Source organism: Oreochromis niloticus, linkage group LG8 (assembly GCF_001858045.2).
Source record: "Oreochromis niloticus isolate F11D_XX linkage group LG8, O_niloticus_UMD_NMBU, whole genome shotgun sequence".
Classification (NCBI taxonomy): Eukaryota; Metazoa; Chordata; class Actinopteri; order Cichliformes; family Cichlidae; genus Oreochromis; species Oreochromis niloticus.
Window position 1 is genome coordinate 5080595 of NC_031973.2, and position 22123 is coordinate 5102717.

A 22123-nucleotide genomic window follows, 5' to 3' on the forward strand; every position below is an offset into this window, starting at 1 on the left:
TTAAAAAATGCTTTTATACATCCTGTAGTAGTTTTTGTAGCTCTGGACATTTTTATTTTTTGTTCTATTGCAAAAATTACGTAGTAAATACCTGACTCATGAATTTTGAAGCTTTTACTTCAGAAGATAAATGGCTAAACAAGCAACATTAACATTCAGGATAATTGTGGTGCACATAGAAGCTTAGTGGTGGTGATTTAGCATTAGCGTTGCACTTCTTGTGATTGATTCAATGAATGAGTGCTATCAATCAGATTATGTTGTGTAACAAAACACAAAAGTATCATAAGTTTTATTTAGTCTAGTCTAATGGAAGCTCCACCCACCTGCTGCTCAGACCTTCTGTTTGTGTGGCACAGCCAATCAGAAGAAAATGGGTGGAGCTCAAACTGTGAGTTTCAGACAGAGGATGAAGAGAAGGGCTGTAGCAAGGCTGAGGTCAGACAAACTGGGATTATTTTGAACTGTGAATCATACAAAGCTACTCCAGGATAATCCAAGAATAAGGTCCCCTTTAACCTTACACTTTTAACATTAAGTAAATATAATGATTCTTGCTTTTTAATCCAAGCTGGGATCTAAGGTGCGCTATCAGTGTCGAAGAAGAAGAAGAATGTTGGGCTATTTGTCTAATCATCACCTGCTCTCCCAGAGTTGCAGAGAAGTGCCACAAGTTTAGTATCTAAATATTACTTAACTTATTAGACTGACATAAATTAAGTAAGAAATTAAAGTGTACTCATGTCTGGTTTTGAGTGTAAAAGCAGACTTTCTTTTAGTGGAGCAACAGCCTCTGGTTCTAAGGACTGTTTCTACTGAAAGTTGAGCTCTATTGATCCGACCCACACGGTCCAGGTTTAATTAGTCGGGCTACTTGTGGCCCCTGGGCTGCAGAGCTCAGGCTCCCCCCAGGCCCTGATAAGACCATGGGTGTATTAAAGCATTAGAGAAAGACACTCAGAATCAGACAGTGAAAGAGAAAGAAAGCGACTGACTGGTTTTCAGCTAATCCCTCTCCACAGTTTGAGGATTGTCGGATTGCTCATTTCACAGACTAAATGTCAGCTCACCCTCTGTCTTTTTCTTTCTCACTTCCAGATGTCTCAGTGAGCTGCAGAGAAAAGTTTTGAGGGCAGGTCCTGTAGATAAAGAGTGAAACTGTATCGTTTTTTGTCCACCTCAGAGTGAAACTGAGCTTCTCACTGAGGTCACTTCTCACGGCAAACTTGTGTAATCGTTGGGGAATTTTCCTTCTCTTACTTCACACGTCCGACCCTGTCAGGAAGCAGTCGTGTGGAAAGTTTATGAGCCTCAATGTGGCCTTGTCTAGAAAAAAATGTCTCTAGCTGTCAGTCAGCTGGATGACAGTGTACGCAGGTTACAGAGAAGACTGCTAATTAATTCAGAGACAGGTTTAAACAGGTGGAATCAGTGGAAGTTTTAGACGAGAAAGCCTATTTTTCCACTATTTATTCTGCTTGAAGAAACAGTTTGATTTAGGGAGTCAGTCTGTGCACATATAAACCGTTTATATTTGTTTGCATATTAAAATCATACTGCAACAGACACTCACCAGCCACTTTATTAGGCACACCTGTTTAACTGCTCATTAATGCAAATTATCTCATCAGCCAATCATATGGCAGTAACTCAATCGATGCAGGCGGGTAGACATGGTCAAGATAATCTGTTGAAGTTCAAACCGAGTATCAAGAAGAAAGAACAAAATTGTGACTGACTGACAAGCTGGTCAGAGTATTTCAGAAACTGATGATCTGTTGGGATTTTTCCACACAACCATCTCTGGGATTTACAGAAAAAGACCAAAGACAAAAAATATCCAGTGAGCGGCAGTTCTCTGGGCAAAAATGCCTCGTTGATGCAAGAGGTCAGAGGAAATCGGCTAAGTTACTTTGAGCTGATAGGGAGGCAACCATGAGGGACACAGAAGAACATCTCTGAACTCACAAAAGGTCAAACCTTGAAGCAGATTGACTCCAGCAGCAGAAGACCACACCGAGTGCCAAGAACAGGAAACTGAACAATTTACATCAGCTCACCAAAATTGGCCAATAGAAGAACAGAAAGATGTGGTCTGGTCTAAAAGTCTTGATTTCTGCTGCAACTTTGCAGTAAACAGCACAAAAGCATGGCTCCATCCTGCAGGTCAGGCTGCTGCTGGTGGTGTAATAGCGTGGGGATATTTTATTGACACACTTTGGGTCCCTTAAGACCAACGGAGTGTAATTTAAACACCGCATCATACCTGAGTATTGTTAATGATCATGTCCATCCCTTAATAATAGATGTCAGGTCACAAAGCTCAAATAATCTCAAACTGGTTTCTTGAACATGACAGTGAGTTGATTGTACTCCACAGTCACCAAATCTCAATCCAGTAGAGCACCTTTGGTGTGCGGTGGAACGGGAGATTCACATATTGGATCGGCAGAAACTGTGTGACTCTATCATGTCAATATGGACCAAAATCTGAGGAATGGTTCCAGCACTTCGCTGAATTTATGCCATTAAAAATGAAGACAGCATTGCAAGAAAAAACAGGGTCCAACCGAGTAGTAGCAAGGTGTACTTAATAATGTGGCTGGTGAGTGTATATTTTGTACTAACCTACACTTTCATAACTTGCCCAAGCCAATCTTTCCAGATCTGCAGTGACTAAAAGTATATTGTAACCTTTCTCTCGCTTGTTTCTAAGATTATGTGCATTCTTACTTTAGGCCTAATCCCAATACTGTTTTTAATGTGCTAAAAATGTACTGATACTTGATTTTAAGGCCAATATCAATATTTGGCGATTTAAAAATCAAATATATTTTTTATGTGCAGTTATCTATGAATCTGTGACAGCACAGTTTAAAAGAAATCTTGTTCTGTGAATTATTTGTTTACGTTCTGCTCGGATCAGCTGATTGTTGTGTTTCAAACATATATGCTGGGAAGTTTCAGAGCGCTTTATGAAACAAATCATACAAGATTGACTCTCATAACATGCCTCAATGGTGTTTCTCTTCTTTACTTTTTAAATTTTAATTTATCAGCCGTCATAAATGCCAGTACCAATATCTGCAAATAGCCAATAACTGCCGACATATCGGTCAGGCTCTGAAATGCATCGCTAAGAGACACAGAAGGGTCATACCCGTCCTTCTTATAAAACTCCAGCATCATGTTGTCTGTGGCAACGCTGAGCGGCCGTCGGCTCTGGTCGTTCTGCTTGCGATCCATCTGATCCATATCTGGAGACGGCATCGAGCTGTAGTTGGCGTTGTGGTTGGTGTGGACGGGGCTGCCGTAGTTTCCTGTGACATTGAACTCGATCTCTAACAAAGACAGAATAAAACAACTCAGTATTTTATTTTCTAAAATGCCATTTTGAGATTTCAAGAACAAACAAAGCAGGGCTGTTTCCTCTTGTTTTTCCCTCCTCACCTCCTGGGAAGAACCAGTCGGCGTGCTGGATGATGGGCTCGATGATGCCGACGATCTGTAGGGAAACTGTCGTCATCATCTCCGTAATGTTCCTGGAGCAAACAGGGAGAAGACAGAGACTTTTTTTTTTTAAATTGGTGGGGAGAAGTGTCTGTCTGGATCATAAGAATTTCACACAGAGGGTGATTAGCACATTTTCATGATATTACCAAAGCATTAAAATGAGAAAATTAAAATCATTTCAGAACCGTGGGCTATTAAAGTACTAATTAAAAGTTAAGGGGGATGACGAGTTTGTAAGATTTACACAGAGATATAAAAGGAGACGTCCGTCACCCTATTCAAAACTGCCAAGTCATCATCTTTCTCCTAAATATATACTGTATAATAACAGCAGTCTCCTATGGATGAAGTTGTGAGTCTGCAGGCCTTTTTGTTAGTAGCAGCCCATGTTTTCGATTAAGGAAAAAGAGGAAGAGAAACTGAGCTGCAATGAGAGAATCCCTTTGAGTCCCTCCATTCGTTGTCTGCCGCCTTTAATCACCAAGTTACTGCATGAAAAAGTGATTTTAAGGGCCGAGCAGGAGGCAGTGCATGATAAAACCTGCAGCAATTACAATAAAACTAAAGTGACTTCACTCGCTTGCCTCTAATTAAATCTGGCCCTTGCTTTTGTTTGTTTAACTTCATAATTAAATTGTAACTGCAAGTCATGGTATAGAAGGTATCTCAGCACATGCATAATTCATGATGTGAAAATATTAGGATGAGATAGCAGGATGAAATAAGTGCACAATAATAATCAAATCAAACACACGGGACAACTCTTCCTCTCATCATGAGCTGATTTGTTTCCATGGTTCACTGGTACCAAGTTCCAGCATTTTGTGTTTCGTTATGATCACACAGAAGAGGATAAGGTAACAAGCCACATGTATATGCATCTGCTATAACTTACCCCTCATTCTGAGTCCACAGCAGGTTGGGTCCGAGGACAATAGCAATGTTTCCAGGTGTCATCTTGTTCACATCCTGATAGTCAGTCAGTTTGGAGAGGAATTTGATTAAATACCTGTTAATTAAGGTGCAGAAAACAGATTAATCAATAAAAACTGAATTTAAATGTACATTCAACCTCCCTGTTGTCTTTAAGACAGCTCATTTATTTCACTCACATGGCTGCTATCTAAACATTTAGACCACGAAACTGTTACTACTATAAATATTTTGATACACCATTAATAAAAGTTAAAGTATAGAGCAAAGGCAATGATTTAAAACTCAGTAAACAAACTGATCACGGCAGAAGAAATTATTCAAACGTCAGATGACGCATCACTTTTGTTGGTGTTTTGCTGCTGAGGTTAGGATATATGGAGGACCAGAAGAGTTGTGCGCATGGAAATCAAGAATTCTGTGATTAAATAATGAATTGTGCAATAAAATATGCATTTGTAAATGTAAAAAATATTTATTTAAACATTACTAAAGTAAAATTATTATTTAATCTTTTCATTTAAAATAAAAACACTATTTATAAATCAGCATTTTAAAATGAATTATTAATCCATTAATAAAGGATTTCACAAAAAAAAGTATTAAACTCTCAATAAAAACCTCATTTCAAAACTATTTTCAAAAATGAAAGACTTATTTCTGACATTTAAAATGTCATTTCCAAAATCTCGAAGCAATGCAAATTAGCCACGAGGTGTGACGTAAGGAGCTCACTGATTGGTTGGACAGACACCGGCTGGCTGCCTCGATTTTTCTACACTTTGCAGTGCTAAGAAGTGTGTGTGCTTGTACAAAGGCCATTCAGCCTCAGTATTTACACTCTGCCCAACACGGATATATGATGAACGAAGGGTGTGCGCCTGTGGACTCACCCTGACCACCTGTTTCAGGTAACGTGCTAACACGGTTCACGCTAGCGTCACCGCATGTTAATTAGGAGTTAAGGGCGTGGCTGATTTGACTGATTGGTGCTACCTGATTGTGACACAGGCAGCTGGAGCCAACTGAGATGTGCTAACCCTCACCTCTCCTTCAACTTGGTAAGCTGGACCTCGTTTTTTTTTTTGGAGCACCTTAAAGAGTTTCTGTGCAGGTTTCAGTTTTGGTGTATTAGCATTATATTAGCCTATATACATGTTTCTGCGCATTATTCCCACGCAGTTTATGGATACAGCTGTATCCTGTATGCTGGCATTTGCTGATAAGTTAGCAGTCCACGCTTTCATCCAAAATATGATCACTTCTGGCTCAAAAAAACCATAATGATGGCTACATCCATCCCAATATGTTCCGGTCACTTTCAGACAACAGATACTGTAGTGTTACAGCTGCAGTCTGAATGATAACTGCGTGAGTGCTGAATGCACGAACCACACTGAGGCAAAGCTCATTATTGCAGCCAACCATTTCTGTGTCTGATGTTTTCAGAAATGGATGGGCTGCTGGATGTCTGTAGCTGAGCTGAATGACTCATCCAGAGCTGAACTACAGCTGGATGAACATCAGGCCGCTCATCACGGCAAGCAGCAATCATCTGGACAGGTCTGACAGGTCTCTTCAGAGGAGCACCGTCTAAAAATACGTCGCATTTGTACGATTTGATGATGATGCTGACAAGTGCCGCTGCACCTCGCTCTCCTCATTTCTGTACCATCACTTCCTCTCTTCCTTTTCCCCGTCAGGCCTTTCCACTTTCTTCTTTTGATCAGGAGACAAGCCTTTCAGCATTCTGCATTTAATCCAGCAGCAAACACCTGGGATGCAACGCCTCTTTCTCCACACTGTTTCATAAAGGTCAGAGTTTCTCTTTTCTGGCAGGTGGTGATAAGTAGCGCACAATGAATCAGCCTCCTGAAAGCTGGAAATCATTTTTCAGCTTTCAGGAAGCAAACAGATACCGAGAAGTGACTGAAAATGAAAGAAGAAAAATGCTCGAATCAATAGAGGTAAAGCGATATAGCTACGAGTTATTATCTCGCGACTCCACAGCTACCCTCTGATCTACAGAATGATATTATCTGTATTGTTTTTGGTTCACACTCATGTTTCTGAGGAACATTATTCCAATTTCAAAATAAATAAAAATAGTTGCCAATAGTGACATGATAGAAGGAGGCCTAATCACGGATTGCTGGTTTAATAGTCTGGTTGTCACCATCTCAGCTTTCATAAATCTGAACCTCACCTTATTTGAACCAGCACTAAAGCTGGCTAGTTCAGGTAGACAGTGATATTAAAATGGATGCTAATCACGGCGAAAAAACAGGCGTGAAACAAAACTTTGCATCTTCTCTGAACAGTTGACTCTTGTCAGTGTTATTTAGAAGAGAAATAAGCATATTTCACAGCCTGCTACAAAAAATATTTTTGGTTTTACCCCCTTTGCCACAAGCATACTGAGGATGTATGTCATATATCTCTAGTTTAGAAACTACAGTGCTCCCACTTCAGACACTCCCGCTACGTTCCGATGTCAAGTTTTTTTTTTGTTTTCTCTGTGCACAATAAAGTTTGTTAAATCTTATCACTGTGTCCACTTGAGTCTGCTTGTGGGTTCACTCCCATTTACTGGACACTGTGACAGTAAACTAGGTCTGGTCAAAGAAGAGTATAGTCTAGTGTAGTGTAGTTTAGTCTAAACCAGTGGTGTCCAAACCCAGGCCTCGAGGGCCGGTGTCCTGCAGGTTTTAGATGCATCCTTAATCCAACACAGCTGATTTAAATGGCTAAATGACCTACTCAACATGTCTTGAAGTTCTCCAGAGGCCTGGCAATGAATTAATCATTTGATTCAGGTGTGTAGACCCAGGGTGAGCTCTAAAACCTGCAGGACACCGGCCCTTGAGGCCTGGAGTTGGCTAAGCCTAGTCTAAACAAAATGCTCCCAAACTGTTGTCCTCAATAGTGGATAACTTACAGCCTTAGAACAGCAGTAAAAGAAATGTGTTACTGGCTGCAATGACACTTATTTCTGCTCTAAATTTGAGCATTTTAAGGGGGATTGATCGTAGACTGTACAAAAAAGATGGGCATAGCCTCTGTGAAACATTGTGGAAGTGTTCGGTCACCATGATGCTGGTTTGGAGCCAAAAGTGACCATATTTAGACAATAAGTTGCACTTCTAAATTATCGATAACTGGCCTGTTTTGCAAACTGCAATCATACTCATAAAATCTACATAAATATGTGCGACACATAAACACACATACCTGCTACTTAGCCTAAATCACATACATATACTGGAATTTCAGTAACTAAATGTGAATCACAAACGTCTTGGATGGTCTATTCTTCACAGCAAGTCAAACAGTTTGTCAGATAATTTCATTAAAATGTTAAAAAAGGCACAAACCCTCTGTAAAAGTCCAGTTCATTGACTAATTAGCAGGCATGAGGCTGAGGAGAAAACAACTGGCAACAACTCCTCACCAATTAAAACTACTCAGCTGCCTTCATACAGTTTTTATAACTGGGGGAAACTGTGCCCTGAGACCACAGCTGGTTGTAAACATGTTTATTCCTGCTTTAAAGTTGGGCATTTTAACATGGGAGTCTGTGGGGACTGACTGCCTTTTGGCATTTGCCTCAAGTGGCCATTAGAGGAACTGCAGTTGTTGGCGCTGGCTTATTTTGCAAAGCCATTTTGATTTAGGTTTTTCTAAAGATTTTTCTTTGAACTATTTTACACACTAGAGATGCAACAGAAACACTGAGATTCAGGGACAGTCAGCAAACATACAGGTGCCAGACTGGGGACTCAATGATATGAACATTTTGGACCAGTTATTTCTGACCATCACGTCACTTTGTCATGTCTTTGGGCAGAGCCAGCCAGTCTTATATGCAGTTATATAACGAGGTAAGGCAGAAAATAGACCCGACTCCCTCGATATGCAGTTAAAAAACCCAAAATGAGTCTAACTGGGATGTTTCAGCTGGTTAACCAGATTATCTGGCCCATATATGAAAAAAAGAAATAACCAGGAGAGGAGTGAAACATGGAAACGCTGACTCACTTAAAGTTGGTGTTGTTGGCTGAAGGGAGTTTCTCACACGCATTGAACAGAGCCTGCAGGCGCTTGTCTTCATCTTGAATGCTGCAGGATGACATGAACGATTGGTTTGAAAACAACAGTAGAAGAAGAAATGTCTTTAACATGAAGATGGCAATGTCTGAGATGATACACACTTTGAGGCTTGGATCCAGTCATTGTAGAGTTCAAAGGTCATTAATGGTTCAGGGAGCTCGCGCAGGTAGGACTTCAAAGCACCTGGAGAGAGCACGGCAAGAACCATGGTAAATACATGTCTGCACCTGTGCATTTCAGCACATACAATGAATATGTAATGGAGCTATATGCTCTGAATATATTCAGAGTAGCAGATAATTTGATATGAAGAAGCAAATGTAGAAGGAAAGAAAGAAAGGGAGAAAGATGGAAACAAAACAAGAAAATAGAGAAGTAAGCAAAGAGGAAAAGCGGGAAAGAAAGTAAAAGGAAGCAAGGAAAGAAGACAGCAAACAGGCAAGGAAGGAAATGAAGAAAGGAATAAAAAAAAAAAAAAGTTTATCAAAAAAATAAAAAAACCACCAAACAAAGGAACAGAAACAAAGATGATAAACGTTTTGAAGCAACCATCTGCTCCATGATTAGCGCTTCAGCGTGGACTGATCCAGCCAAGCCCAGATCTGATCGTATGTACAGCATGAGAGCGAATTTCCTGCAGCTCACTGCGCAATGGCATTAAATCTGCTTTACGTTGCCTCCATCACTAAAACCTGCTTGTGATCACACTTCAAATGTTTAAACGAGGCTTTACAGAGAAATTGTAATATTCAGCAGTGAAAACAGTCTCCTATCTGCTATTTTCAGTAAGATTTCAGATTAAATCACTTTAAATAGGAGCACATATTATGTGATGTATATATTCAAATTCCAGGCTGAAAGGCCTTCCTTGCCAGCAGTCTCCATTACTCTGGTCCCCATGACAAAAAGCCAGTGGGATTTTCCATAATTACAAACACAAGTATGTTTATTCAGAACAGAAAATCAAAATCAAATGATTGTTTTCATGACTAGAAAAAGTTTATGTGCCTGTGAAAAGTCTGTCTGTGCACAGTTTGTCCCATCAAGTGCTCAGAAATGAGTCCCACTGCTCTATGCAGCTATCCTGTTGAACTAAACAAAACTGAGTTTTCCTTTACTGATGAGGAAGGACACAGCTGACCGGGCTTCACTGCGACGTGTCGTCTTCTCTCTTTGGTCTGCTGCTTCCATTCCCCAGCGGGATGGACAACAAACAGCTGTGTACACATATGTGTATACATATAGGTGGTGCACTGATGGTGCAAAATAAATGCCTGCAGTTACTTTGAACCAGGGTTTCCACCTCCTCCTCCACAGTGGGACGAATTAAATTTGCTGGTGGAACTGACCCAGTTTAATATGGGACCATTAAAGGGGAATACAGCGCAGAATAGGACATTTTCTCCACATGTTCCGGTGAGCTGTGAGTTAAATTGAGATTTAATGCTGCATTATTCTGCACTAGTTGAAAATGACTCTTTTTTTTTTTTTCTTTTTTTTTTTCCTGACTTTCATATTCGGCTGATAAATTAAAATCTTCACTGTGCATCAGAGAGGTTTTCAGTTTGTTTATGAAGCCAAAATTAAATAGTTTGGTCATGAAACAATTAAGACACATTTTTCCAACAGTAGTACGACAGCTAGGCGACCAAAAACAGACAAACAAACAAACAAACACAGGACTTAAATGATCTGGCTTATATAAAAAATATAAAATAAATCAAAATAAAAAACTGCATTTTGCTACAATATTCTGTTCCAAAAAAACGACCCAAATCATCCACATCCACAGAGCACGGCAGTTTCCTCAGCAAAGAAAACCAAAGAAGCCACTGAACATAAAACAAATGTTTTTTAAAACACACTGACAAATAATTCACTACAAATGCTGCAGATGATTATAACTGAGAGCCTCGTCATTTTAGAAATAAAAGAAAAATTACTAGTGAGACACCTCTCTGTGCTGAAAGGATGCTTACCATTAAGTTTTATTTTTCGATAGAAAAACAGTCGGTGTGATAATTTTAAGAAAAATGCATTGTTTTAAGATAAAAATATTTTCCACAGCTTGTAAAAAGCTTTTCATTTGGAGATGTATGGTTTTCATCTGACGACAGCAATATGCTGCTGCAGAAAAAAAAAAAAAAAAAGATCAATAACAGCATCATAAAAGCTTGAAAGCTTTTCTTTCTTTTGTAGTTCGTCACAGTGCAGATTTAAAAGCGAATACGTGACAGCAACAAAAAGACGTGAAGAAAAAAAAAAACCTTTTTTTTTGTTGCATCTTCTGCAGAAGATGAAGAATCTGTCTGACACTAATCCCAGTTATATTTGGAATTTATCACTGGGCATTTCTTGGATAGTTTATTGAAAGTGGAAGAAAAACACTTTGCTTTGTCTGCAGACACGCGAGCAGTGACCACAGAAGCAAAGTGAATCCTAATCGAGCCTAAAGTTCCTGTGTCACACCAGCGTAAGGCTTTCAAAATAACCTTTAAGAGGAAATTTACTGCAGACAGCAGCAGGAGAAACAAAGACAGGCAGCAGAAGGGATTAAAAATGTTTCTTTGATGCGGGCAGCCTGATTATGATTGTATTCATTCATTGACAACAGGAGGGTAGCTCAGCATAAGGAAAATAACAGAAATGTACAGAAACTAGACTCCAACAAGCCAACGGGGGCCAACTCACAAATCTACCCCTGTGAGGCAAATTTCAATGGATGATCAGTTGTCATGGGAACAGATGATGTACAACCAGGAGGCAGGGAGGAGGTCCAGGTATGTGGCAGTGTTGTTGATAGCTCACCTGCGATGGCGTGTGGGTCTGCGGAGTATTCTTGAACGTCTAAAACCCCGCAGTCCAGAGACGCCTTCAGCTTTTTGAGTTTGGAGGCCGAGGGAGCGATTCTGAACAAACCCTGAGAGACAGAAATGAAGCCAAGGTCACTTAACTCCAACAGCAGGAGAATTACACAGGCTGAATTTATTATGTGTTGTAAATGCCCGATTCTTTAAGTAGTAGAAGAGTGTAAAATGCTAAATTAAAAGTCCAGCATTCAGAATTAAAGGGACTTTTTGTTCAGTGTGTCCCATTTCATCCATCCTTCTATGCTCTACTTCTTATCTGAGTCGCAGGGCAGCACTCTGAGCAGTAAAGGGGGTCCTCCATTTGATACTGACGCCCTCCTAAAACACCCTAAAGCCCTGGTCCGGGGGTGGTTGACCCATAGTTTTGAGTTTTGGACTTCTACATTCTGTTCTGTATCTTCATGTTGTTTCTAAGTTGTTGTGTTTTTCTGCTTTGTCTCTTTGTTCCAGTTACTTTTATATCTATGCTAGTCCTCCATTCAGTTTACTCTGCCTCCCTGCTGTTCCTCATGTATTGTTGAGTATTCGTCTGTTCCTCTGTTTAGTTATTTCCTGTTTTATTTTTGGTAGGCTTTGTCTGGTGCATTGCTATTTAGTTTTTATTTCCTGTCTAGTTTACCTGATTTATTGCAGCTGTGCTCCCTGGTATTTCCCATCTCCCTAATTACCTGGTGTGTATTTATTGTTACCCTCTCTGATGGTTGCGTGTCTCCTTGCCTTGTGTTCACTGAGTTTTTGCATGTTTTGAATTTACTGCTCTGCATGTGATTTGGTTTTCCCTGTATTGTAAATTACCAGGATTAAAGATGTGTTTTGAGTTCATTTCTGGATTTGTGAGTCCTGCATTTGGGTCCACATCCTGGCTGCTACACAACCAAACCTTGTGCTGGACCTGCTGCAAGGTCTTCTGAAGCTTAGATATGTTTGAAAGACCTTGTCGAGAAGGTGTCCAGGAGGCATATTAGGAAGTTACCTGAATCATCTCCACTGGTTCCTTTCAATGCTCCTCACCCTAATCTCTAAGGCAGGTTTGAAATGTATGTGTACACACAGGCTTTACCCCTAATACCTGATATGTCATTAATGGGTTATCTGTAGAATTTTTCAGTCACGTTTTCACTTTGTTTCTAGTAGTTTTACTGAAAATTTAAACTTTTCAATCAAGTTTCAATCACGTCATATTCAGAAAGTGACGTGGTTGCTTGTGCAGTTTGCCATCAAAATGAAGGAAGAACTGATGGAAGTGATACGTAATCACCTCGCTGTACAGGAACAAATATAGTAAACTGCATGGCTCAGTTAGTTTGTCTTGTGAGTGAGTGATTGTCTGTATCACTTTATGCTCACTTTTCTCTCTTTTCTTTCACCCTCACCATCCAGCAGGTCACAGCACATATTTAACCCTCCATGAGCCTGGTACTGCTGGAGGTCTCTTCCAGTTAAAAGTGGGTTCTTCCTCCCCACTTTTGCTAAGTGCTGCTCATGAGGGGATAATTTGATCGTTGGGATTCTCTCTGTAATACTCTATTTACCGTACTATAACAAACACCTTGAGGCAGCTATTGTTGCTAGTTAGACATAATCATCTGGCATGTGTGAGTCCTGCCCAAGTGAGAGCCCAGACATCCTTAGCACCCTTACAAAGCCAGCCTCTGCAGTTTCTCTTGTTTTTTTTGAGTCACCCACCCACAGTTTATGGTCATAGATGAGAATAGGAATGGATATTGACCAGTAAATCCACAGTTTTGCTTTCATGCTCAGCTCTTTGTTCATAACAGCAGATGGATATGATTTCTGCTGCACCAATCCATCTGTCAGTCTCCTGCTCCACTCTCCCTCACAAGACACTGAGATCCACTTGGTGCAGCAGCACTTGGAGTGGGTGCTACATCATTTTCCAGCTGAGAGAACCGTATACTTGGACTTGGAGGCGTTAACGCTCGTTCCAGCTGCTTCATGTTCGGTTTCATAAAGCCAACAGCACCACAAAGTCTGCAAAAAGCCGATCCTGTAACCACTGAACCCATTTCAGACATATGACATTACTCAATTATACCTATGGATGTATTAATGTGTGAGCATTAGTTTAATGTTCCAGCTGATTATGCGTTTCAGGCTTGGCCCCGATTAGATTTCCCTCCAGTAATTAGGACTGACTTCATCTCTGTGGTGACCTCTGCAACATTTCACACCCATAAATGTGTTTCTTGTGTGTCGTGTGAAAAGCAGCCGGTTTGTTTACCTCCTCCTGCATGCCACACTCCAGCAGCATGGTCACACAGGCCTCGATGGGAAAGGCAATATCTCTCCCGCTGAGCGCTAAGTGCTCCTCTAATGGCTTCCCGTAACACGGTTTCTCCACCCAGGTCTCTGTGAAAACACACACACACACACACACACACACACACACACACACACACACACACACACACACACACACACACTTAGAGTTATACACACACAAATGCCCAGATCACTCTGCAGCAGCTCTGCTTTTATGATCTTATGACTGCAGCGATTCAGAGTTTATCAAATAATTTTTTTTCAGACTGCAAAGCGATGCCGAAACAAAGAGACTGACTTTGAAAATGTGTTTTTTACTCACTATATGCAATAGTTTCCAACCCTACTATTATAGAGTTATACTGTGGATGCCATAGAGACAACAGTTATTTGACATTTTTTGCATTTTTTTACTGGTAAAATGACAAACTGACAAAGTACTATTTTAAGTTATTAAACTGCACTTGATATGTTGTTACTTGAGTTCTTTTCCCTCCATTGAGTCATTTAAAACCAGACTTATTTATCTTAATTTACCTTTGAGTCTCTCTGATTTGCTCATTTCGACTTTTTCAGCCACGGCTGTGTATGTTTAACACCTACTAACATGTAGTTGACTTATTTCTTATCTGTTCTGTGTTTTGTGGAGCACATTTAACAGCACAGAAACTACTCTGCTCAAAATAAGTTAGGGAACACTTCATCATCGCATTACAACACAAAGCCAGTTACACTTCAGGGACATTAATCTGTCCACTTAGGACGAATAAACCACTGTGGACCCATTTCAGCTGCTTTGGTGCAAATCAAAGTGACAGCAGGAAAATTTTCCCTCTTTATCCCAACTGACTGACTTTTGTCTAGTTTTGGCTTTTTGTTAGTTTTTTTGTCTCTATGTCTAGGGCTTTTATTGTGAAAGGAAACACATGCATATCATCAAATCATGTTTCTGCTACAGATTGGACATTTTGGTTTCTATTAAAGCAAAATACTGTGCAGTGTATCATCAGAAATGTAACAATTAACAATTAAATGTAACAATTTATAAGAATTAGAACTTTTGATGTTTAGTGGTATATGTGAAGTGAATGTGGCGACACTACAACTTCCATCAGGCAAATAAGTTCAGTTAATGTTATAAAAAAATTCTCAGCAGCGTCAAAACAGAAAACACAATGTAGGTAAACGGGTGATAAAAGCACGTGAATGGATAAACAAGCACCACTTTCATTTGTACAGCTCAACACATTGTGTTTACCCATAATCGCTGTAATATGGACTGTAGCAGAGGCAAAGTAAGCAGTTAGAGAGAAAGAATAACAAAATAAAACTGCAGCATGTTGGTCTGAGACTCACCCTGATGAGCTTTGATCTGAGGCAGAACACTCTGAAGCAGCTCTAATGACTTCCTGTGGTACTCTGCCTGGACTTCTATCAGCTAGACAGACACGGACAGAAAAAGAAAATCTGTAGGGTGTGTTTCTTTTTTTTTGTCTGTTTTAGTCATGCGGCTGTCTGAAGAGACGTGAGTGCACTTACTGTCTGGAAGTAGCTTGCATAGTCAATTTCTTTGGCCACAAAACTGTACATGTCTGCTGATAACTGATCCTGAAGAATGAAAACACATTTTGAAGCACAGAACGCATGAAAAACAAAAAGAGACACAAGGCACGTAACAGTCTAAAAAATGTGTTTTTGTAATTCAAACTTTTGTCTGTTTAGAGCAGGTGTAATATTATTATTATCATTTGATATACTGTCACATTAAAGAGTCCTTAGAAAGCATGGTAACTCGATTAATGTAGCAGAGAAAGAGCCATTATTAATACCGTTAGATACACTGTGATACAAATCAAAATATATGCTTCAAAAAGTGTCTAAAATAATTATTAATATAATCAAAGTAGTCTCACATTTTTTGGAATACCTAAACCCAGAATTTCACACTAATTTGTGCTCGTATTTTGCAGGACTGCTTGGAGTCTGTATGTGCACAAGTTAGGTAAAGAAAATCTCTCCTCTTTCTTCTATTTGCTCAAAGTTTGAAAACATTTTGTTCTATATTCTTCTGCTGAAAGTGGAAAGTTTGTCTGTTCTCACCTCATCTTGAATTCAGTAAGACACATTTGTGCAGCGTTAGAATACCAATCAGGTAAAGCGGCAAACTGTGCTGAGCCAAAAAAGCCCCAAAACTCTATTTTGGTTTGTAATTTCATAAATGACAAATTTCACAAAACTTTGCCTTTCTTGTCTATGAGACATGACATATCATGGCTTACTAGGATGCCTATAATGAAGCGTGTCATTGCTTATTGTAGTAATTACACATGGTTTCCTTGTTTCCTGTATATTGTATACATAACAGGTCAAATGGTCCGTTAAAAGGATGTATATGCACATGCGGGATGTGGAAGCTTTAACACTCTTGGAAGCAAGAATGGGCTGTTTGTAGGTTCAGTTTACGAAAACAGCAACAACAAAAAGATGAAAACGATCTACTTGATACATATAACAAAAGCCTAGATAGATAGATAGATAGATAGATAGATAGATAGATAAAAGAAAAAAAATGTCTCTGTCATGCTGTAACTATGACTGGCGTTATGTTAGTTAGTTTATTGGGATAAAAAGTGATCACTGACTCGACAGATCTCCATGCGGTTGGCTGCCTCCTCCATCTCTTCCCTGAGGTGGTCGGCCTTGGCTCCTGTTGGCTGCAGGTTGCTGGACAGTCCCGAAGACTTGGTAGACTGAGAGTACCTGTGAGCAGAAGGTAGGTTTCAGTAAGAAGTGAATTTGAGTCACAAAAGTAGTCAGGATTTTTTTAGGGCAGCATGTTAAACTGTTAGAAGGCATTTTTCTTTGCCTTTAGCAGATCTAGACTTTTGTTCCCGAGTGAGAAAAGCGTTGACAGCGAGACCTGACAGCTACTTTAACAAAGTGACTCACATAAACAAATCAAACTGTTGAAGGCAATGGATTAAGTTTGTGGCTGACAAAATACTAACACTTGTCTTTCTATATACCCTCATTTATTCAGCTTAAGCTGTTTTGTCTTTTAAGTATTGCTCTCAGACTCTTCTCTTCCCCCTCCATCCATCTGTCTGTCAGTGTAGATAATATGTAGAACTGCCAGAGGAGCTCAGCACACAGCAGCATAATGGGAAAAATTACTTTAGATTTGGGTCACTAAAAAACTGGCTGGCTGGACTGCAGTAAGGAAAACAACATTTCTGCATGTCACTGCTCAAAATGGCAGTGAATCAGCTGAAAGAAACTGTGGCAATTGCATGTTTCACTTATGAAAAAGAAACGGGAATAAGCACTACTGACTTTATTCTGCATCAGCTAGACGCCATTAAAAGTTAACTGAAGTTAAGAATAACTGCATAAAACCCTCAAAGTCACAAAGCCAGTGCAGCTGTGAGACACCAGGCCAGTCCTCTGCAGAGTAAAATATACATTTTAACGGATTGTGTGGTGAGTTATTAATGCACACCACCGACTGTATAAAAGGTGGACGCAATCGACTGGTTTGAGAGGCCACGTTTGCGAAGCCTCGAACAGCTGCCACCTTAGCTTTTTGAAACCGGACATCACGAGCAAGAAACCGTGGGACAGTCCATGCTCATATCGTAGACATACCTTGGCTTTACTGCCTTTCTGGACACTAAGAAACTGAAAATAATGTTGTACTTATTAAGATATCACAGTAGTGTCAAAATGCATCAAGAGCTCAGAAGATCATCGAAGTACATGGAGGACATTTACAACACACGCCGCCTCAGCAAAGCCACCAGTATCTGTGTGAACCCCACACATGCATCCCACAGCCTATCTCAACCCCTCCTCGCGAACACTACAGAGCCTTTAAAGCCCAGAGACATACGAGCACTTAATGAGCCCATCATGTTTGGACTACCTCACTGCAACCGATAAAGCTCACAATCACAGCCTCATCTTCAACAATTTACACTATATGAGATAAATTGGCAGATATTTTATCTTTTTTTAAATTTTAATGAGTTTGCCAAGTTTTTAAGGAGAAGTTGCTTTAGTATCTCATTGGACTGTAAACAAAGGAATTATTTAAATCCATAAACTAATCAGGAAAACAATTCCTGAGGTCACAGATCAAGGGAGTCTATGGTTGCTTTCCCATAGACTTCTATACAACAAATGTCTTTTTGTAACCAGGGGAGTCGCCCCCTGCTGACTATTAGAAAGACTGCAAGAAGCTACATCCATCCTCTAATTTTATAATCTGATATAAAGCACTCCTCATGTCAACACAGTCATAAACTCAGGCTTAGAAATCCTTTTTTCTATCCAATTTTGTCCATTAACACTTAGTTCTAGTCAAAAATAATAAACAGCACCCTCAAAATAAAAGTCAGCTTTTACAGCAGCTCAGGAAGTAAAGGTTTCATTTCAGTGTTTGAGCCGCCTATTGCATTAAACACCTTCACACTGTTACACAATCTGTTTAGCAGGAAGTGTGAGGAGCAATCAGCCAGTGGTCTGTGGTATTTGAAGCACGAGTTTAACAGCTACAGACATCAGTATGAAGGCCCGCACTGAGTGTGTTCGTTACAGAAAAAAAGGACAATCTGGTTTAAAGTGAGGTTTTCACACACGGGCAGCAGTCTGCGGTGTGAGACAGACGGCAGCGTCACGGTGTGCAACAAAATCCCAGTGACATTCAGTGGGAAGCTGGACAGCCAGTCCATTCACAGCTGATGGAGTTTCTCCGATAACAGCCAAGCCTCTCTCTCACACACACAAACACACACACTCACACACACACAGAGAAACACACTCACCGTGTGCGTGCAGAATCCATGTCCAGGACCAGCTTCGCTAAATGTTTCCTTTGTTTCTGGATATTTGGGATTTCCACCTGAGAGGACAGAGCAGAGATTTTCCTTCAGTCTGCTGTGTTAGTGTGAAAGAGGACAACAAACAGCCTCAGTATTGTGAGAGGCTTTGCACCTGTAGCGGCAGAATCAGTCTGGGCAGCACTTTCTCAGTCTCATGGAGATTAGCTTACTGGCTAACTTGCAGAGCAAGAAGTAGAGTTCATCAGAGAAGTCCCATGTTTGGGGACTGGAGGCAGGAAGCTCCAATCCTCTTGCTATCAGTTTCTAACTTTTTATCACTTCAAAGTATTTTATTCATAGATACAGGGCACCTTAATGAGCAAAACAACACAACAGTCCTGTCATGTTGAAACAGCTCATACCTCATGTGAATTACTTGCCGCCCCCTTTCCTTCTTTTCTACTTTTCGATTTAAAAAAAAAAAGAAGAAAAAAAAACAATTTTTATAATGTTTTTCTGCCCTGTTGAATTTCAGATACTCTATAATCATATCACAATTATATTTGCACTTTTTCTTACCAGGACCCATTTTGGGCTCCTTTTCTAATCAGATGCTTGCTGTTACTGCTGTTAATGTGACTGGAGCGCATTTATTAAACAGTTAGTCACACGGCATTGTTTCTGTACCTCTGCGAGCTCGTACAAGGGTTCGGTCACGTCCCTCTCGATGGTGAGCTCGAACAAGATGAGCTCCTGAGCGAGCTTTTCCTGCGTGTCGCCGCAGAGCTTCAGCATCTTTCTGCAACAGGAAACATCACAGCGGAGTCACCGAGTGCAACGTACGCAGGTCAGTCAGGTCGTTACAGCTCTCTTCCTGGTTTGTAATATTGAGGTTTCTCTTAAATCGCTGTAACAATGATAACTAAGGTGAAGCGCAGTACTGTGAAAAAGTCTTGTGTCACCCATCATTTCTTTATAGTTTGATTCTAAAATATCTGTAGTTGGACACTGGCTGCATTTTCACTCATGCTCAGTCCAGTTCTTGTAGCTAACCATTTTCAAATTATTGTTTTAAGTCACTTAAAGTAACTCGTGACTCCATCAAGCAATAAAAATGCAACTCAGACACTAAACCAGTGATGTGTCTGCACATAATAAACAGCTTAGCAAAGAACCAATTTTAAATTTTATCTTTAAGCTTGTTGCAAAAGCACATAATTTCTTCCCATTTCTTTAGTTGAAGCCGTCTGACAGGCGTAAAATACTATTTTTGCACCAACGAGGTGACTTCTAAAGAAAGTCATTATATATCATTACAGATATTATTATTATATTCAGGATGTGAAAAGCAAATCAGTTCTGGGTCATAAAAACTTTCCTCTCTGCATCAGCGCCTTTCCAAAGAAAATGTTTCCAATCTCATCGATTATCAGCAATAATGTAAATTACTGTGTGTGTGTGTGTGTGTGTGTGTGTGTGTGTGTGTTTACCCTAGCAGAGACTCGTCCCCAAGCACAGCTGCCCCCTCCACCATACATTGTGCTAGCGTTGCAAGCGGAAGCTTTTTCTGCACAGAAACACAAACAGTCGATGAATCAGCTGCAGTTCATAAATAAAACTACAAACACAGAGAAAACACCATAAAAGCATACGAAGATAACAAATTATCTTTATTATAAGTACCTGAAGTTAAAACACATGCTCATGTCACATCGGTCCATCACTTTTGCAAACATTCATTTTATTTTTAATTAATTAATTTTAAAAAGCTTATTTTTCTCTTTTTTTTCCTTGGCCTTCTCACGAGTTACTTGGTTCCATCTTAAAACATCTTCATCTCAGGCGCCTCTAAGCTTTAGGATGAAAACATTTTTAATCCACTGAAGGATTAAAAAGATTAACTTTCTACAACACAAATGGCACATTATTGTGCAGCACTTGAATATTTTGTCACTCAGACTCTTGGTTTGCAGGAAAATAGTTCCTCTGTGATTTCTTTTAAACATTTACTGGAGGCTGAAACATGCTTTCCAATATTGTTGCTAATCACCTGTCAATGTCCTTCTGTCTTCTCTGAAAGTCTTAAAATTTAATTTGTCATTAGGAAAACTTTCAGTCTGAGTTGTTATGAAATTACTGAGAGCACAATGAAGAAAAACTGGATGGGTAGAAAATAATTCATATTCATTCTATTCCATTAAAATATAAAAATAAATATTAAATTGTGACTGCTATTGATTAGCATGCAATGTTTTTAAAAAAATCAATAAAACAAATGAAGAGCAGCAGCATGTTCTGACTGTAGAAAGCATAAAACATGTCCAAAAGGCAGATAAGTCTGCTGTTTACACCAATCCTGGAACATTTTACTTTGTATACAAAGATTTAACCACATAAACTTCTCTGCAGTGTAACAACTATTGATCGATTTATTCAATTAATTTGAGCGTCCACACAGGACCCGATTTGCTTTTCATGTGTTACTAACCATTGGTCATTAGTGGACATTCCAGACCCCTGGTTGCCTAGGTAACCCTCTAACGCATTTACCAACTTGTCATATGCCCGTCAACAGTGTTCTTTGCTGTCATTGGTCACTGATACCCAAATTCTTACGACCTCTCTGCCCCTTCATATACATACATGTAAAGCCAGAGGCAGAGAGACCAGCAGCAAGACCACAACAGAGAAGAGAGCAGGCATGAATGACAGCAGATGTGCCATTGAATTAACCAGCATGAAACGATGAGCTAGGTAGAAGGTGGAAGTGGGTTGCAAAGTTGCCTGCAGATGACCATTAACTCTATGCAGACTAAAGCTGCCTAAAGAAGCTCCCCTGTGTGAGATTAGTCAGTAGGATATGTAGAAAGGTGTCAAATGAGCAATGAGCTGATCTGCTGAGACTGTGACTGAGTTACTAAAATAAACACATTTACACCTTTTGTTTGTTTTTCTCCACAGCAGAGATTGGAGGTGGGGGGTGAATCTTTTTATAACTCATCCACCTGGGTACTGGATTTAGGTGTGTGGCTGCTTTGATTGACATAGTTGAGTCACTAACTGGACCTCTCCATAGCGTTTGAGGTGTTGGTGCCTTTCCAAACATTTTATGGAATTATATGTCTAATATTATGGCTCGCTGTGAGGTACAGACCATTCAAGAAGTTTATGCTTCAAAATTCCAGTGCATGTACGTAACTTAGACCATGGATGTGTCTGTTCTCAGTCATTCAGCTCATGGTAATCTAAGGAGATTGGGAAGAAACATGACTGGACTTGTTCAAGTTTCTTCTTATTCCTGTCATTTTTGGACTTATGGATGAGTTATAAAAAGATTCCCACCCTTCAAGAAAAACCACTTTCTTCAACAAAACGTTCTTGTTTTTCTTTTCAAGCTCCTTAGAGTTTATGCAATGCAGCTTGCTAACAAAGATAGATTTAGCTGATAAATAAGCACTCCGCCCGGTCATAAAGAAAGAAAGCTACTTCAGCTCACTGCTGCCAATAGCTCCATGTTTGCTTTGGTGGAAGAGTCGGATGCCCTTCCTGTTGTAACCCCAAAGGGATTTATGTCTCCTCTGAGGATTGGACATT

General features: G+C 39.9%; 1 protein-coding gene and 1 long non-coding RNA gene across 6 annotated transcripts in view; one reads left to right on the top strand and one right to left on the bottom strand.

Moving 5' to 3' along the window:
- Positions 1-22123, bottom strand: part of LOC100699214 (rho GTPase-activating protein 44) — a 102746-nt gene that overhangs the window by 16547 nt on the left and 64076 nt on the right. For all 4 annotated transcript variants that reach the window (XM_025909706.1, XM_019362318.2, XM_019362317.2 and 1 more), the window contains exons 4-16: positions 20020-20096; positions 19217-19328; positions 18533-18609; positions 16352-16469; positions 15249-15317; positions 15066-15147; positions 13669-13796; positions 11365-11476; positions 8658-8739; positions 8485-8565; positions 4409-4522; positions 3451-3542; positions 3161-3341 (exon numbers count right to left, since the gene is read on the bottom strand). In XM_025909706.1, the coding sequence (XP_025765491.1) occupies positions 3161-3341; positions 3451-3542; positions 4409-4522; positions 8485-8565; positions 8658-8739; positions 11365-11476; positions 13669-13796; positions 15066-15147; positions 15249-15317; positions 16352-16469; positions 18533-18609; positions 19217-19328; positions 20020-20096 (1325 nt within the window). The remainder of the gene's footprint in view (positions 1-3160; positions 3342-3450; positions 3543-4408; positions 4523-8484; positions 8566-8657; positions 8740-11364; positions 11477-13668; positions 13797-15065; positions 15148-15248; positions 15318-16351; positions 16470-18532; positions 18610-19216; positions 19329-20019; positions 20097-22123) is intronic.
- On the top strand, positions 5154-7146 carry LOC102078501 (uncharacterized). 2 transcript variants are annotated; one of them, XR_266395.4, is made up of 4 exons: positions 5154-5357; positions 5458-5507; positions 5896-6009; positions 6150-7146. It is a non-coding gene; the product is annotated as an uncharacterized LOC102078501 (long non-coding RNA). The 2 variants fall into 2 exon arrangements; XR_001224716.3 differs by having other exon boundaries at positions 5343-5507.